Source organism: Pecten maximus, chromosome 11 (genome assembly GCF_902652985.1).
Source record: "Pecten maximus chromosome 11, xPecMax1.1, whole genome shotgun sequence".
NCBI classification, from domain to species: domain Eukaryota; kingdom Metazoa; phylum Mollusca; class Bivalvia; order Pectinida; family Pectinidae; genus Pecten; species Pecten maximus.
This window is the reverse complement of record NC_047025.1, coordinates 31591529-31611497: the sequence shown is the minus strand read 5'-3', so window position 1 is coordinate 31611497 and position 19969 is coordinate 31591529. Positions and strand designations below refer to the sequence as shown.

Below are 19969 nucleotides of genomic sequence, written 5' to 3'. Positions count from 1 at the left end.
CCCCAATAGATATGGCTACACATTGTTACCTTGCCCCAGTAGATCTGACTACACATTGTTACCTTGCCCCAGTAGATCTGGCTACACATTGTTACCTTGTCCCAGTAGATCTGGCTACACATTGTTACCTTGCCCCAGTAGATCTGGCTTCACATTGTTACCTTGCCCCAATAGATCTGGCTACACATTGTTACCTTGGCCCGGTAGATCTGGCTACACATTGTTACCTTGCCCCAGTAGATCTGGCTACACATTGTTACCTTGCCCCAATAGATCTGGCTACACATTGTTACCTTGCCCCAATAGATCTGGCTACACATTGTTACCTTGCCCCAGTAGATCTGACTACACATTGTTACCTTGCCCCAATAGATCTGGCTACACATTGTTACCTTGCCCCAATAGATCTGGCTACACATTGTTACCTTGCCCCAGTAGATCTGGCTACACATTGTTACCTTGCCCCAGTAGATCTGACTACACATTGTTACCTTGCCCCAGTAGATCTGGCTACACATTGTTACCTTGCCCCAGTACATATGGCTACACATTGTTACCTTGCCCCAATAGATCTGGCTACACATTGTTACCTTGCCCCAATAGATCTGACTACACATTGTTACCTTGCCCCAATAGATCTGGCTACACATTGTTACCTTGTCCCAGTAGATCTGGCTACACATTGTTACCTTGCCCCAATAGATCTGACTACACATTGTTACCTTGCCCCAGTAGATCTGGCTACACATTGTTACCTTGCCCCAATAGATCTGGCTACACATTGTTACCTTGTCCCTAATAGATCTGGCTACACATTGTTACTGTGCCCCAGTAGATCTGGCTACACATTGTTACCTTGCCCCAATAGATCTGACTACACATTGTTACCGTGCCCCAATAGATCTGGCTACACATTGTTACCTTGCCCCAATAGATCTGGCTACACATTGAAACCTTGCCCCAGTAGATCTGGCTACACATTGTTACTGTGCCCCAGTAGATCTGGCTACACATTGTTACCTTGCCCCAATAGATCTGGCTACACATTGTTACCTTGCCCTAATATATCTGGCTACACATTGTTACCTTGCCCCAATAGATCTGACTACACATTGTTACCTTGCCCCAGTAGATCTGACTACACATTGTTACCTTGCCCCAGTAGATCTGACTACACATTGTTACCTTGCCCTAATAGATCTGGCTACACATTTTTACCTTGCCCCAGTAGATCTGGCTACACATTGTTACCTTGCCCCAGTAGATCTGGCTACACATTGTTACCTTGCCCCAATAGAACTGGCTACACATTGTTACCTTGCCCCAATAGATCTGGCTACACATTGTTACCTTGCCCCAATAGATCTGGCTACACATTGTTACCTTGCCCCAGTAGATCTGGCTACACATTGTTACCTTGCCCCAATAGATCTGGCTACACATTGTTACCTTGCCCCAATAGATCTGGCTACACATTGTTACCTTGCCCCAATAGATATGGCTACACATTGTTACCTTGCCCCAATAGATCTGGCTACACATTGTTACCTTGCCCCAGTAGATCTGGCTACACATTGTTACCTTGCCCTAGTAGATCTGGCTACACATTGTTACCTTGCCCCAATAGATCTGGCTACACATTGTTACCTTGCCCTAATAGATCTGGCTACACATTGTTACCTTGCCCCAGTACATCTGGCTACACATTGTTACCTTGCCCCAATAGATCTGGCTACACATTGTTACCTTGCCCCAGTAGATCTGGCTACACATTGTTACCTTGCCCCAGTAGATCTGGCTACACATTGTTACCTTGCCCCAATAGATCTGGCTACACATTGTTACCTTGCCCCAATAGATCTGACTACACATTGTTACCTTGCCCCAGTAGATCTGGCTACACATTGTTACCTTGTCCCAGTAGATCTGGCTACACATTGTTACCTTGCCCCAATAGATCTGGCTACACATTTTTACCTTGCCCCAATATATCAGGCTACACATTGTTACCTTGCCCCAATAGATATGGCTACACATTGTTACCTTGCCCCAATAGATCTGGCTACACATTGTTACCTTGCCCCAATAGATCTGGCTACACATTGTTACCTTGCCCCAATAGATCTGGCTACACATTGTTACCTTGCCCCAGTAGATCTGGCTACACATTGTTACCTTGCCCCAATAGATCTGGCTACACATTGCTACCTTGCTCCAATAGATCTGGCTACACATTGTTACCTTGCCCCAATAGATCTGGCTACACATTGTTACTTTTCCCCAGTAGATCTGGCTACACATTGTTACCTTGCCCCAATAGATCTGGCTACACATTGTTACCGTGCCCCAGTAGATCTGGCTACACATTGTTACCTTGTCCCAATATATCTTGCTTCACATTGTTACCTTGCCCCAATAGATCTGACTACACATTGTTACCTTGCCCCAATAGATCTGGCTACACATTGTTACCTTGCCCCAATAGATCTGGCTACACATTGTTACCTTGCCCCAGTAGATCTGGCTACACATTGTTACCTTGCCCCAGTAGATCTGGCTACACATTGTTACCTTGCCCCAGTAGATCTGGCTACACATTGTTACCTTGCCCCAGTAGATCTGGCTACACATTGTTACCTTGCCCCAGTAGATCTGGCTACACATTGTTACCTTGCCCCAGTAGAACTGGCTACACATTGTTACCTTGCCCCAATAGATCTGGCTACACAGGTCCAGCAGCTTCAGGATTGGAATTGTGAAGAATTGCTTGTCTTGGGGTGGTGAAAACAGATCCTGTAATTACAAGAGTTCATTATATACTCAGTACATGTATAATAACCAATACATATGTAGTACATTTGACCAATCCAGGAGTAAAGCCGTAAAATAACATTACGGCTATTGAGGTTCCATTATCCCTTGAATGAATACCGGGTGTATGCCGGGTGATAATTCAATAGCAACATTCTTGTTCTGACAATTCCCTTTGCCCAGATAAAATGGGTAACCCCTAATCAAAGGGCTAAAGGCCCTGAGAAACGTCAGGGTCTGAGGTCATATAATAATAGATTTAAAATTGGATTTTATAGTCAGACAGCTACATTTGTATCAGATGAAATGTCTGAATCTGGTTATTCCTATTCTATATATATTCAAGAAAACATGTATAACATTTTTATCTGCTGAAAACTTTCCAATAGCTGAGTATAGTTCTTTTCCTGACCTTTTTCTTTGATGTTTGTGGAAGATTATTGGTATACTTCTGAATCAGTAAAGCTGCTTGTAAACTTTGAAAAAAAATCAACTGAAGGACAAATCGGTCTATTAACAATATGCAGAGGTAAAATCCAAGGTGTACACAGCCTAGGTTTTTTTTTTTTTTTATATTATAAGATGTTAATTAGGCCTAGCAAACATCTATTTTATGACCCCTAGTAACATCGAAAATGCAAATATTTTACCTCCGATAGAAAACTGCGGTCGCGCTGTCGGTCACGCTGTCCGACGAGACATATATAGGCCTACAGTTTTGACAAGCAAGACCCCAGTACATCAGTCACGGATCATAATCGTTAGATTCTTTTCAAATTAACAAATAATTACATGTATCTTATTTAATAAAATCCTCATGAAAAACAGCATTGTAGTTTGTTACAACTTGCCTTCAATTTGTGTTTATATTTCTTGCATATTCTAGCGACATACAAATAAATATGAAACTGCGAACGGTTGCTGTTTAGTTACATTAGACATAACCGCCATTTTGGTTGATAAGTGATGATCACGTGATTAGTCACATGACAGCTGAAGTTATCCCATGGAATGTTTGGCTGCAAAGCTATTTATAGAATTGTAAACATTTGACTACGTGAACATGGTTGGTTTTAGGCTTATATGAAATGTTCTTGCATATGAACTCAGGATGAACATACGAGTCTAAGACACGTGGATAGTTTCTCTGTAGATTCATGTAAATTTCAACGACAATCAAACTGAATTTTTTTACTTTCGTATTCAAGGCAAGATTGAGACAGAACTACATAATCCTACGCCAACAAAATTGCATACACTACTGAGGAAATGTTTATATTTAAAATCTTTAAGAGTGTAGAACACCAAACATTCATATTTCATTTTTAATAATTGCATTAAACACGGAAACCATCAGTTAAATCGTGTCAATAATTGCTGTTAAAATAGGAACTATATTAGGCTGTGGATGTATATCATTTGTGTATTACAGAAAAGAGGAATAGTTAGCCGGAAACAAAAGTGTGACTAACAAAATTTACCCACCACGACTATAACGGCAGGTGCCAAAGGCATCCTGATGTTAAAAATTGGCATGTGTAGATTGTTGGGTTCTTTTGTACCAGACAGAAACTTAAAGACTGATTATTTTTTGTTATATGAAAGTAAGCTTTGCTTTTTGTGCTGTTTGGTCAAACACTTCTTGTACAAGTACATCTTTTGTCACAAAATATTTCTTCATTGCATGGACTGTTTCAACTGGATAAACAAAAGAGGTCAAAGAATTTTCATCATATTCAAAACAAAATACGTAGCAGTCTTTGAATTACATTGGTCATAACCTATTTAAGACTACTGCAGAGGAAGAATCTAAATACAAATTCCACGAAATACTCTGCAGTGGTGCAATGTACAACAAAAATATTTCCTTAATTTTCTATAGAATTTAAAAGGCATCTTTCTTTTTTCTTATGCTCAGAGGAAGGGCTTTCTGAGCAACATTTTGAAAATAAAAGATGTGAATCACCCAAACATAGATTTTGTGAATCTTTCATCTGACAAACACATAGTCTTCAAATTTGTTGTTTGGATTTCTAGTAGATATATGTAATAGAGTGCATCATTAATTAAGTTTAAAGCTAAAGAGCTAAAGAGGAGTTCTCTCTAACCGAACAGCATATTGCCGCTAGTATTTACCAGGGATGAACATATTAATTACATCTGATGAATAGTGGAAAAAAGATCAACAATATGTGGACCTTACATGGTAGGTGGAGTCCTCTGTAGGAGTGGCATACCCAGACCACACTAACTCCAGAGCCAGGTTGACATCAAAATATGTAGAAGTATCATACAACTCCACAAAGTACTTGTGGATACCAGAATACATTGCTTGCTGTTTGGTGACCACCTGAAAAACACACATGGCACGGAATGTTACATTGCCACAGATATCAATTCTTACACAATGGTAGGAGTGTATCAACTGACAGCACCCAGCAAAATTCCTTTCTACACCAGGAACTTTATCGAACAGATCATTAAATAATGTAAGAAATTACTAGGATTCAACCCCGATCAGATGTTCTCTTACCCTGGACAGGGATATCTGCAGATTTACCAGGGTGAGATTTTCTTTTCTCTTACCCTGGACAGGGATATCTGCAGATTTACCGGGGTGAGATTTTCTTATCTCACCCTAGGGAAAAGACAAGCTACACATGCTCTTTGAACGTGCTCTTGTTCTCGATAGGGTGACGTCACTATGACCTGACCTGGAACGTTTGAATGCTAAATATCAATATTATTCACAAAAGAAATTAAAATAAGTATTAATTACCAGAGTTAACGGAGTGCTTGGTGTTCTATTTGGTAAGGTAATCGGAACTGTATTTTGTATGACATCAACATCGTAGGGTGTAAAGCGTCTGCAGCCTTATCACAACAGTCATCCGCCGTCCACGTGTTGTTGTTTACATACGTTTGGATTTGGTTCACACTACGTTTGGAAAACAGGGTAAGAGAAAAATAATCATTCACCCCTTTTTGGGATGAGGGGTGAAAGATTCTATTAATCTCACCTCGGGAAAAGACAAGCTACACATGCTCTTTTCACATTTCAACAATTGCATTTCGTCACGGCAACAATACCATGATGTCACGGCAAAAGTACAATGACGTCACGTCGACAATTCAATCACATCAAGTCACTATTTCCATGCATTGATGTAACGTCAATATTAGATACATAAGAGGGTAAACAGGGTAAGAGAAAAATAATCATTACCCCCATGGAAGTGAGACAGGGGAATCTCAACCCATGAGGTGGGATAATTAAGGTGTCTTGGCAAGGCAAGCCTCCTGTTTGGTAACTTAAGAATCTTCCCCTTGGGTTTAGATTCCCGTCTCACCCCCAAGAGAGTGAAAGATTCTATTAGTCCATGGAACAGACCCATATAAGATTCTATTAATCTTCACAGAATAAGACCTAAAATGTATTCAGAAAACTTATTGTTTTTAAGCCTTTTGATTGCTCTTTCAGCTTTAATCTTTGGTAATGATAATACTAAAATCCTCTGAAGTAAACTTTACTCTTCACTTACCACAAAAACAAGGCCATTCCTGAGTGAGCCTTACCTTAGCAGTAAGAACTTTCATCTCACTGGTGACGTAGTGAGCTAGGTCCCAGATCAGGTCTTCAGCTGACTTTTCCCACCTCTCCTCTAAATGTCAACAGTAACAACATGGTGTCAAAGTGTTCAGTCTATATACTAGGACCTGTCTATAAAGGCAACCTGTCTTTCTGCACCCCCTTGGGCGGTCTTTATAGACAGGTTTGACCGTATACCTATAATCATCTAACATTTTTAGCATATACAAGTAAAATAGTTTCACTATATTTTACATGTCCGAAATTTTCCTTCATACATAATCCCTATTAAATCATGGATTTAAATGAAAATAAAAGATAATTGCCAATAGCCCACAGGAAACCCCAGTACATACCACGTGGTACAATATGGGACAGTCCAGCCTCAATGGCCTGGAAGGGAAGCTCAAGGAACTCCTGAGGGATTTTCTGCAGGTTGTCCCTGGATACTTCTTCCTGATCCCCAAAGTCTACATGAAGCACTTTAACCATGTTGTCATCTAATTCCTTCAATATACGCACTCTGTACCACCTTAACATAGTAAACAAATATACATATTATAAAGGTCTATGACCTTCAGTGATGAGTCTAATGGTTAGGTTAACAGGTCCTATATCCCTATACAAGTTATCCTTCCTGACTTTGGAATGGAGATATTAGTGGCGGTAAAACTTCATAGTTTCAAATGTCTTTTTGAAATATGTAAGGTATTGATTTGTCAACAGAGACATTTTTATGTATTTTACTCAGTTCACAAATTCGGAATACATGCAAGCTGTCTTGTGGATATTTCCATATGTAGTGCAGTTATATATGTCCCTATGATATAATTATAAACATTTTGGACATGTATATTTATCACGCAACTGACATGTTCTATCTTTTGATAAGGCCATATCATTAATATCACAACACAATTGTGTGAAATGATATCATGACAAATTCATTTAATTGTTTTGGCGGTAGAAATTTAAGGCTCAAATCAAAGCTAGCCTCTCTTATAGGAAAATAAACTAGAGAGTTTTTGATTATTTTTTCACAAATATGAGTTATGTGATGAATAGTCCTACACTTGTAATGTGATGAATAAAATCTTACACTTGTGTAAACACAACGTGGAATCATAATTGAATATACCACTCGCCTAAATATTTGTGACATATCAAGTTATTGAACTTGTTCAATAAATTCGATATTACCTTGACGCTCATTCACGGATACTTACATATTGTCCTCCCCAAACTTAGCCAGACACACAGACCCTGTCTTCAAACTGGTCAACTTCATTACTGTAGGTTCAACATTCTTCATTCTTTCGTTTATTTCATCATTCATCTTCTCCAATCTACATCAAAAAGTAAACTTTCATAATGAATTTAGGCTACAAAAATATGTTGCAAGAAGGTATAGAAATATAACTCTTAAGAATTTAAAAAAAATAAGCTTAAATATGTAACTACAATGTAAATCTATTCACTTTGCTATATATACTACAGAAACTTTCTTTATCTAGCTGACGCAAGCTGTTATTAGAAATACAATGCAAATTAAAAATGTTCACTCAGTTGAAATTTATGTCCCAATGTTCCCGACCACAATAAAAGAATGACACTTTCACAACCGTCCACTTCCCAAAGTCACTTACAGTTTGCTGCTTTCGCTCCTCTGGAGATACATCAATGTTGGAGACATGATAGCAGATAGGTGGACATCATGGAATTCCTTAGACTCGGGTAAAATGTCCACTTCTGTCTTCTTCTCAGACCTGAGGATATATATTATACATTTTATACAACAGCCTGTGTTTAACTTAACATAACTATCTCATTATTGTTCAGTGTCAATGTCTTTATCCTGATTTTTCTATCTGTACCAGGATACTGGGCAAATGCATGAAGTATTTTATGAAAAAGAGAGACAATCTTGCATGTCACTTACAGAAAGGATGAATTTAATACAAGTGCAATCAATGATTGCGAAAGCTCACCGGCGGCAGCAATCACACTTTGCATTCATTTTTTATGTATGTATAAGCATGTCATTTTGAAATTGTATGTCACATAATATCGCTCCTAGACCTCTAATGGATGTACTTACAAGCTTTTCAAAACTAACCCCCAAAATCTTTAAAGTGAGTTTTTGTGTCAAAAAAAGTATGTCCACTAAATAGTAAAATGCCAAAATGCCAATTTTTTTCTGCATGATTTGCCACAGCATCACTCCTGGATTTCTAATGAATGTATAAACCAAATTAGAAGGGTGATCGGTGTATACTTTTGGACTTCCCCCAAAACTTTAAAGTGAGTTTTGGTGCCAAAAAAGTTAAGTCCACAAAATGGTAAAATGCGAAAAAATCACATTTTTTTCTGCATAATTTTGCCATAACATCACTCCTAGACCTCTAATGAATGTATAAACCAACTTAGAAGGGCATGAGGTGTATACTTTTGGACTTACAAGCTTTCCAAAAACTTTAAAGTTTTGGGGTGGGACGCCGACGCCGGGGTGACAGCATTAGCTCTCGGTTACTCGTAACCGGTGAGCTAATAAAATCAGAAGAAAATATGTCTGATAAAGTTTGGGAGTCTCTATCATTCCAAAGGAAATACTTATAATTACCTGTCAGAATGTTGGTTGAGTTTTGGGACCTCTATCTGTCCCTTACAGAGGTCGTACAATAGCTGTAAATGCTGGAAAATTAAATATAGACAGTCTAATCATACAGTTAAACCAACAGTGACAATGAAACTGACTTCCTGGAACATCTACCTATAACCAACAGAATGGCCATATGGTCTATGGTCGTTGCTAACACCAACTTTACCAACATTTCATATTCTACACATTGACTCAGACCCATAGTGTTGGTAAAGTTATGTAACAGTTTTACTCTATACAGTAAACCTCCGGTCAGAGCAAATTGGCGTATACATAGTTCGAATACATGTTTATGCCTTGATTTACACTTTGTTAAGATTTTTGCCGATATCGACTCGGATAGTTCTAACCCATGCTTTATATTTTTTAAGCATGATTTCATATACACGTTATTTGAACGGGTTCATTAATATCTATTTAAATTGGTTCAAACTGACCAGAGGTTTACAGTATTATCATTATGTCAAAATTATATATTTAGGGTAATACTAATCGTAAATATTTAATTTTGACATACTGATAATAATAAGATATATACAAAATAGTGAATTATAACATTCAATAATATAATTCGAAAGAAACATTAAAATGATAGGGATATTTCCAAGTTTATTTACTGAATTCAACAGTTCTTTTTATACTTCATTTTCCTTGTATAGTTATGCTTTGAACATTTTTGATTACTTGTATGACTTACGTTGGGATTGTCTACAGCAAATCCATTTTTCAAGAGTTCTGAACGTACATACAGGTTGGTACAGTAAGCATGGAGATCATTGAGGTAGATCCTTTCCACCAGGGGGTCCAGCCACAGAGTATTGCCAATTCTTGGTAAATAAAACAAAATTTACACATTATACCAGTGTCATTATTCTGTAGTAACCCCCAAACACAAAAATTGTCTTGAATCAAACTAGATGGGCTTATTGTAGGACATTTCTAGCATATTTTAATTAACTGTAATACACATGGGTGGACCTATTACATTGTACCAGGCCTGAGTATATATTGCCACATAATAGCTACATTGTATCTATAAATGAAGAAACAGTGTGACCTCCATCATACAGTTATATATAACAAACCTTACCTGAGTACAATCCTTCCATCCATAGTCTTCTGTTCCAGAAGATCATAAACAAACATACTCGCCTGTATCAAATAACAAAATACACAAGTAACACATGCTCATATCAAAACATTTATTTTACAACATATTCAACATCAGTGAAGGTATTGCAGAACTCTTTCACATTTCTTATCAATGACACAACTTACAGATCAACAGATATACGTGTGTACCTCACATTTCCTAACAATGACACCACTTATCGGTACAAGAAATCATTACCATAAGACATGTTACAGATAAACAATACAACTCAACATGGAAGACCTACTTTATAACATACGCAAACAGTCATAAATTATATCCAACGAAACAACTGATAAACAAGAGCTCGACTCAACAAGGAAAAATCATACAATGTACCATGATAGTAAAGTTCAGTTTTCATACTGACATTTCAATCATCAACTAATCTAGAAATGTCTTACAATGGTAATTTTACATTTTTATGCAATCATCTGACCTTGCTCGTCCAGTTTTCATCCAGATCAACTGGCTGTACTCGGCAGATAAAAACTTCCAAAGCCTGAAATCAAATCTATGAATAAGTGTTCTTCTTTTCATTAGTTCATTTATTAAAATGAAACGTTGGCCTAACTGGAGAAATTAACTTCCTTGTGAAAATTAAATTCTGAGAATGTTTACCGTGTCTATTCAGTAACAGGACTCAAATTAGGGACCAAGCTTAATACAGGACAATAAAATAGCATTTTTAGAATGTTCATTTAACTGTAATAGATACTGGTGACTTATTAACATCAGCTTATTGCTGGATAAAGTAATACTTATTTTACATTACCGACCTCGTATGGGACATCCCTGAGGCATGGAGGTAGATTGTACTGTTTATTGAGCGACACAAAACTTATTATTATTACCAGACATCGGCTTATGCTGGATAAAGTAATTCCTATTTTACATTACTGACCTGGTATGGGGCATCCCTGAGGTGTGGAGGTAGATTGTACATTTTATTGAGCGACACAAAACTCTTTCTGCCATCATCAACAAACTTCACCTGAAGGAAGAAATAAAAGTGTTTCTAATCTTAAGAATTTAACTTAATTTTGAGTAACTAATACCTTTCAGAAGACATAATAGTAGTTTTAACTAATAATTCTGAATCATACGCATGACCTATGCACAAATTCTTGGAAGTGCATTATTTATTAATTGAAAGTTGACATTCATTATACATATTTCACAAGTTTCTTAAGAATATTCAGATAGAACATTTCCGTCCTGAATCATCCTATCAAGTGTTTAAGTGACAAAGACAGCATTCTGTTTTTTGTGATGAAGATACATTTAAAAAAAAAAGTTGATGCATATCAGCAAATGAGAACAATGCTTACACCAATTTATCAGAATAATGCTAATATCAAAATGTATCATTATTTTGAATTTACTGGGTTATCAAATTCTTTTTAAATTAAAACCTCACCTCTGCCTTGATGCGATCACCTGGTGAGTTTATACCTGTGATATCACAAACCTTCACCCTAAAAAATAATTAAATATGATTGACTTTGGGCAGAAAGTGATTATGGGTAAATAATTAGGTCTCCTACCATGAAAACAAATGTGGTACATGTAGTCCAATTCCTTAAGTCAGTCTACACCAATATTAGAAGGATTTCAAGGTAGATACCAGATGATAGGTAACAAACAGATGGTAAGACACTGCACCATAGATTGATTAATTACATACTGGTAAGCTGACTTGAATATGTGGGCCATATATTATAACATTTCACTTACAGGGCTTTTTCCAGTAAGATATTCTAACCCTCCAGGTAAAGTGACACATAAAGAGAGACACAGAGTGATCTAGAGATGACTATATTCAGTGGGAACTTTAAATGTCTCTCAATACACTACTTTCTCTTCATTTGCAAGGAGGCGTAGACAATACGGTAAACGTACTTAAGGTATATTTTTGGAGTTTTGATTCCAGAGATGTTACATATTATATATATATGTCATTCACTGTCTATGTAAATATCAAATAACATGACAATTAAGTCAAAGATTTTCTTAATTCTACTATAGCTTTGGGAACCTATCATTGTATTTGTTTATCACTGTACAAACTGTATGAGTTGTTTGTTAATTAAATAATGACCTAGTGATTTTTTGTTGCTTTGGGACAAGCCTTGACAAAGACTTCCAAGGCCAGAATTAATATCTACAGGTCTGTTCAAATCAATGCCTGAAATGTTACAATAAAAAATTGATGACAATGTTTATCTGCATAAAAATAGGCCCCATGTATTCTTCACTGTTCTTAAATTTGTTGTTTTTTGAAGCAATAACATAATTAGTCAAAAATAAATTACATTGTCGATTATCCATTAAACAAAAACAAGATTGTTATAACAGGTTAAGTGGAATACAGACCTGTGATAGGTTTCCTCATCCTCCGAAACAGCACACATCTCCCCCAAACACAAGTTACCTACAATTAAAACATAACTTAGCACACATCTCCCCCAAACACAAGTTACCTACAATTCAAACATAACTTAGCACACATCTCCCCTAACACAAGTTACCTACAATTAAAACATAGCTTAGCACACATCTCCCCCAAACACAAGTTACCTACAATTAAAACATAACTAGCACACATCTCCCCCTAACACAAGTTACCAACAATTAAAACATAACTTAGCACACATCTCCCCCAAACACAAGTTACCTACAATTCAAACATAACTTAGCACACACATCTCCCCCAAACACAAGTTACCTACAATTCAAACATAACTTAGCACACACATCTCCCCCAAACACAAGTTACCTACAATTAAAACATAACTTAGCACACATCTCCCCCTAACACAAGTTACCTACAATTAAAACATAACTTAGCACACATCTCCCCCAAACACAAGTTACCTACAATTAAAACATAACTTAGCACACACATCTCCCCCAAACACAAGTTACCTACAATTAAAACATAGCTTAGCACACATCTCCCCTAACACAAGTTACCTACAATTAAAACATAACTTAGCACACATCTCCCCCAAACACAAGTTACCTACAATTAAAACATAACTTAGCACACACATCTCCCCTAAACACAAGTTACCTACAATTAAAACATAGCTTAGTACACATCTCCCCCAAACACAAGTTACCTACAATTAAAACATAACTTAGCACACATCTCCCCCAAACACAAGTTACCTACAATTAAAACATAACTTAGCACACACATCTCCCCCAAACACAAGTTACCTACAATTAAAACATAACTTAGCACACATCTCCCCTAACACAAGTTACCTACAATTAAAACATAACTTAGCACACATCTCCCCCAAACACAAGTTACCTACAATTAAAACATAACTTAGCACACACATCTCCCCTAAACACAAGTTACCTACAATTAAAACATAGCTTAGTACACATCTCCCCCAAACACAAGTTACCTACAATTAAAACATAACTTAGCACACATCTCCCCCAAACACAAGTTACCTACAATTAAAACATAACTTAGCACACACATCTCCCCCAAACACAAGTTACCTACAATTAAAACATAACTTAGCACACATCTCCCCTAACACAAGTTACCTACAATTAAAACATAACTTAGCACACATCTCCCCTAACACAAGTTACCTACAATTCAAACATAACTTAGCACACATCTCCCCCAAACACAAGTTACCTACAATTCAAACATAACTTAGCACACACATCTCCCCCAAACACAAGTTACCTACAATTAAAACAGCTTAGCACACATCTCCCCTAACACAAGTTACCTACAATTCAAACATAACTTAGCACACATCTCCCCCAAACACAAGTTACCTACAATTCAAACATAACTTAGCACACATCTCCCCCAAACACAAGTTACCTACAATTCAAACATAACTTAGCACACATCTCCCCTAACACAAGTTACCTACAATTCAAACATAACTTAGCACACACATCTCCCCCAAACACAAGTTACCTACAATTAAACCATAACTTAGCACACATCTCCCCTAACACAAGTTACCTACAATTAAAACATAACTTAGCACACATCTCCCCCAAACACAAGTTACCTACAATTAAAACATAACTTAGCACACACATCTCCCCCAAACACAAGTTACCTACAATTCAAACATAACTTAGCACACACATCTCCCCCAAACACAAGTTACCTACAATTCAAACATAACTTAGCACACACATCTCCCCCAAACACAAGTTACCTACAATTCAAACATAACTTAGCACACATCTCCCCCAAACACAAGTTACCTACAATTAAAACATAACTTAGCACACATCTCCCCCAAACACAAGTTACCTACAATTAAAACATAACTTAGCACACATCTCCCCCAAACACAAGTTACCTACAATTAAAACAGCTTAGCACACATCTCCCCCAAACACAAGTTACCTACAATTAAAACATAACTAAGCACACACATCTCCCCCCAAACACAAGTTACCTACAATTAAAACATAACTTAGCACACATCTCCCCTAACACAAGTTACCTACAATTAAAACATAACTTAGCACACACATCTCCCCCAAACACAAGTTACCTACAATTAAAACATAACTTAGCACACACATCTCCCCCAAACACAAGTTACCTACAATTAAAACATAACTTAGCACACATCTCCCCTAACACAAGTTACCTACAATTAAAACATAACTTAGCACACATCTCCCCTAACACAAGTTACCTACAATTAAAACATAGCTTAGCACACATCTCCCCCAAACACAAGTTACCTACAATTAAAACATAGCTTAGCACACATCTCCCCCAAACACAAGTTACCTACAATTAAAACATAACTTAGCACACATCTCCCCTAACACAAGTTACCTACAATTAAAACATAACTTAGCACACATCTCCCCTAACACAAGTTACCTACAATTAAAACATAACTTAGCACACACATCTCCCCCAAACACAAGTTACCTACAATTAAAACATAACTTAGCACACATCTCCCCTAACACAAGTTACCTACAATTAAAACATAACTTAGCACACATCTCACCCAAACACAAGTTACCTACAATTAAAACATAACTTAGCACACACATCTCCCCCAAACACAAGTTACCTACAATTCAAACATAACTTAGCGCACACATCTCCCCCAAACACAAGTTACCTACAATTCAAACATAACTTAGCACACACATCTCCCCCAAACACAAGTTACCTACAATTAAAACATAACTTAGCACACATCTCCCCCAAACACAAGTTACCTACAATTCAAACATAACTTAGCACACACATCTCCCCCAAACACAAGTTACCTACAATTAAAACATAACTTAGCACACATCTCCCCCAAACACAAGTTACCTACAATTAAAACAGCTTAGCACACATCTCCCCCAAACACAAGTTACCTACAATTAAAACATAACTAAGCACACACATCTCCCCCCAAACACAAGTTACCTACAATTAAAACATAACTTAGCACACACATCTCCCCCAAACACAAGTTACCTACAATTAAAACATAACTTAGCACACACATCTCCCCCAAACACAAGTTACCTACAATTAAAACATAGCTTAGCACACATCTCCCCCAAACACAAGTTACCTACAATTCAAACATAACTTAGCACACATCTCCCCTAACACAAGTTACCTACAATTAAAACATAACTTAGCACACATCTCCCCTAACACAAGTTACCTACAATTAAAACATAACTTAGCACACATCTCCCCCAAACACAAGTTACCTACAATTAAAACATAACTTAGCACACATCTCCCCCAAACACAAGTTACCTACAATTAAAACAGCTTAGCACACATCTCCCCCAAACACAAGTTACCTACAATTAAAACATAACTAAGCACACACATCTCCCCCCAAACACAAGTTACCTACAATTAAAACATAACTTAGCACACATCTCCCCCAAACACAAGTTACCTACAATTAAAACAGCTTAGCACACATCTCCCCCAAACACAAGTTACCTACAATTAAAACATAACTAAGCACACACATCTCCCCCCAAACACAAGTTACCTACAATTAAAACATAACTTAGCACACATCTCCCCTAACACAAGTTACCTACAATTAAAACATAACTTAGCACACACATCTCCCCCAAACACAAGTTACCTACAATTAAAACATAACTTAGCACACACATCTCCCCCAAACACAAGTTACCTACAATTAAAACATAGCTTAGCACACATCTCCCCCAAACACAAGTTACCTACAATTAAAACATAACTTAGCACACGTCTCCCCTAACACAAGTTACCTACAATTAAAACATAACTTAGCACACATCTCCCCTAACACAAGTTACCTACAATTAAAACATAACTTAGCACACACATCTCCCCCAAACACAAGTTACCTACAATTAAAACATAACTTAGCACACATCTCCCCTAACACAAGTTACCTACAATTAAAACATAACTTAGCACACATCTCCCCTAACACAAGTTACCTACAATTAAAACATAGCTTAGCACACATCTCCCCCAAACACAAGTTACCTACAATTAAAACATAACTTAGCACACATCTCCCCCAAACACAAGTTACCTACAATTAAAACATAACTTAGCACACATCTCCCCTAACACAAGTTACCTACAATTAAAACATAACTTAGCACACATCTCCCCTAACACAAGTTACCTACAATTAAAACATAGCTTAGCACACATCTCCCCTAACACAAGTTACCTACAGTTAAAACATAACTTAGCACACACATCTCCCCCAAACACAAGTTACCTACAATTAAAACATAACTTAGCACACATCTCCCCCCAAACACAAGTTACCTACAATTAAAACATAGCTTAGCACACATCTCCCCCAAACACAAGTTACCTACAATTAAAACATAGCTTAGCACACATCTCCCCTAACACAAGTTACCTACAATTAAAACATAACTTAGCACACATCTCCCCCAAACACAAGTTACCTACAATTAAAACATAACTAATTATAATCATCTAGTTCTAGTGTCATGTCAGCCTTATACACCAATTCAATGTGGAAACATTCTTACAAGAAAAATCATTGATACTGAATCTGTACTTATTGCGCAATTCAGATTTGTGTTATATTTTAAATACATCTACAAATCCTCATAAAATAAATTCTATATATCTGCAAAAATCTTTCATTTCATTCTGTATCTATCAGGGGTTTTATATACAGTGGAACTTTGTAAACTTAAACTCGGAAAACTCAAATACCCCGCTTAATTCGAAGTACTTCGTCAGTCCTGACCGAATTTGATCTTTGTAAAAAAGCAAAAATGTGTTCTGTATTAAACACTGTATATATATGCAAATAAGCCCCTGCTCACAATTAAGTCAGTCCCTTCTTCATTTTTGCATAATCATCAATTTTAGAAGAGTAAGCTTAAAGTTGTTCACAAACAAGTCCTCTCCAAAATTCATAGACAAATTTCACACTAGGGGAGAGTTTTATTTGAGGATCAATAAGAAATCATTCATGATGTGTTCAATTAATACTTTAAGGAATATGTCTGTATGATACTGTATTTTAGTTGAACACCTAAAAATTTCACTTACTGTATTTGGATCTGTTGTGGAGGTCCCCAAACCACTCAGCCATTTTTAACGTGAGCTCCAACATAGTTGTTGACATATCCACTTTGTCTCCTGTCGGTGGTTTGTGTTCTAACACTCTCACAAAATAGTGACTAGCATCTACCACATGGGTTACCAGTACCTGTCAGTAAAGTAACAGTGTTCTGTATTGTTACATAGAACATCTCCAGTTTTACTATAAACACATGGGTTACCAGTACCTGTCAGTAAAGTAACTGTGTTCTGTATTGTTACATAGTACGTCTCCAGTTTTACTATAAACACATGGGTTACCAGCACCTGTCAGTAAAGTAACAGTGTTCTGTATTGTTACACAGTAGTCTCCAGTTTTACTATAAACACATGGGTTACCAGTACCTTTAAAGTAACTGTGTTCTGTATTGTTACATAGTACGTCTCCAGTTTTACTATAAACACATGGGTTACCAGTACCTTTAAAGTAACTGTGTTCTGTATTGTTACATAGTAGTCTCCAGTTTTACTATAAACACATGGGTTACCAGTACCTGTCAGTAAAGTAACAGTGTTCTGTATTGTTACACAGTAGTCTCCAGTTTTACTATAAACACATGGGTTACCAGCACCTGTCAGTAAAGTAACAGTGTTCTGTATTGTTACATAGTACGTCTCCAGTTTTACTATAAACACATGGGTTACCAGTACCTGTCAGTAAAGTAACAGTGTTCTGTATTGTTACATAGTAGTCTCCAGTTTTACTATAAACACATGGGTTACCAGTACCTGTCAGTAAAGTAACAGTGTTCTGTATTGTTACATAGTAGTCTCCAGTTTTACTATAAACACATGGGTTACCAGTACCTGTCAGTAAAGTAACAGTGTTCTGTATTGTTACACAGTAGTCTCCAGTTTTACTATAAACACATGGGTTACCAGTACCTTTAAAGTAACTGTGTTCTGTATTGTTACATAGTACGTCTCCAGTTTTACTATAAACACATGGGTTACCAGCACCTGTCAGTAAAGTAACAGTGTTCTGTATTGTTACATAGTAGTCTCCAGTTTTACTATAAACACATGGGTTACCAGCACCTGTGAGTAAAGTAGTAGTGTTCTGTAGTGTTACAAAGTACGTCTCCAGTTTTACTATAAAAACATAGGTGAAAGTGTCCCAGTTTCTGAAATACTGAAATAGCTGGATTTGCCAAAATTTAACATAGGCATATATGGGGGAAGATATTTCCAAAATACTGAATTCAGTATTAATAATGAACACTTTCATCCATGTAAACACACATTTAACAGTAATCTTACTCTAACACCTGTCATGCTGAAAGCATTTTGCTAATTTATGATTGAGGTAAATACATTTTCTTTACATTATTTCTACAAGTACTTTTGTGATGAGGTAGTTCATCTTTGCATTTAACTGTTTTAGTTTGGTTATGCAGTAAAAATTGAGTGTGGCAAAATCAGTATACAGTGGAACTTCGTTAACTCGAACTCGGATAACTCGAATACCCCGCTTAACTCGAAGTACCTCGTTGGTCCCGGCCGAATTCTCTCTTTATCTTAGTAAAGAAAACTCGGAAAACTCGAACTCGGAAAACTCGAAGAACTCGGATAATACGAAGTGAAAATTTGGTCCCAACAATAAAAATCCTATTTGAAATGATCGAATAACTCGAAATATAATTTTCGTCGATCGGTGGTAAACGCCGACATTTTTAAAGAGCTAAATTCCGTTTGTAATACTGAACATATCGGCACTAGACATGCTATTATAAGTGTTTCATAAATTCATAAAAGAAATTGTCGGTTGAATCTTATAACAACATGTCTTGGTGATAAAAAGTACTGCTTTACTTACATCAAGTAATTTCCTAAGGCGGTCGCCGATATTAGTACACACGATAGTCAACAACTCATCTACCCGCTTGCTCAAGTGGAACTAATCTCTGACACACCGGTAGATCTACCCTGCTGATGTTTTTACAGGTGTAGAAATGAAACAGTCACCGGCGCCTATTAAATCTTTAAACTGCTGAAACTATAGCGTAATTACTGCCAAGGTGTTCAGAATACAACTGTAACGCTCAGTGCTGTCTATTAAATCGGATAAAACGCCAGCTCAGTTACAGTAACATTTTATACGCACATGCGCAACCTAAC

At 36.9% G+C, this 19969-nt stretch overlaps 1 protein-coding gene across 3 annotated transcripts in view; it reads right to left on the bottom strand.

Moving 5' to 3' along the window:
• LOC117338082 (putative ATP-dependent RNA helicase TDRD12) overlaps positions 1-19969 on the bottom strand; it is a 113838-nt gene that overhangs the window by 33557 nt on the left and 60312 nt on the right. For all 3 annotated transcript variants that reach the window (XR_004534959.1, XM_033899272.1, XM_033899274.1), the window contains 14 exons: positions 17801-17960; positions 12589-12646; positions 11633-11690; positions 11117-11206; positions 10652-10714; positions 10150-10211; positions 9757-9886; positions 9021-9091; positions 8047-8166; positions 7627-7746; positions 6757-6932; positions 6388-6473; positions 5015-5161; positions 2704-2793 (listed from right to left, as the gene is read on the bottom strand). Coding sequence is in view for 2 of the 3 variants with exons in the window: in XM_033899272.1 (XP_033755163.1) it covers positions 2704-2793; positions 5015-5161; positions 6388-6473; positions 6757-6932; positions 7627-7746; positions 8047-8166; positions 9021-9091; positions 9757-9886; positions 10150-10211; positions 10652-10714; positions 11117-11206; positions 11633-11690; positions 12589-12646; positions 17801-17960 (1431 nt within the window). In the remaining variant the exon portion in view is untranslated. The remainder of the gene's footprint in view (positions 1-2703; positions 2794-5014; positions 5162-6387; positions 6474-6756; positions 6933-7626; positions 7747-8046; positions 8167-9020; positions 9092-9756; positions 9887-10149; positions 10212-10651; positions 10715-11116; positions 11207-11632; positions 11691-12588; positions 12647-17800; positions 17961-19969) is intronic.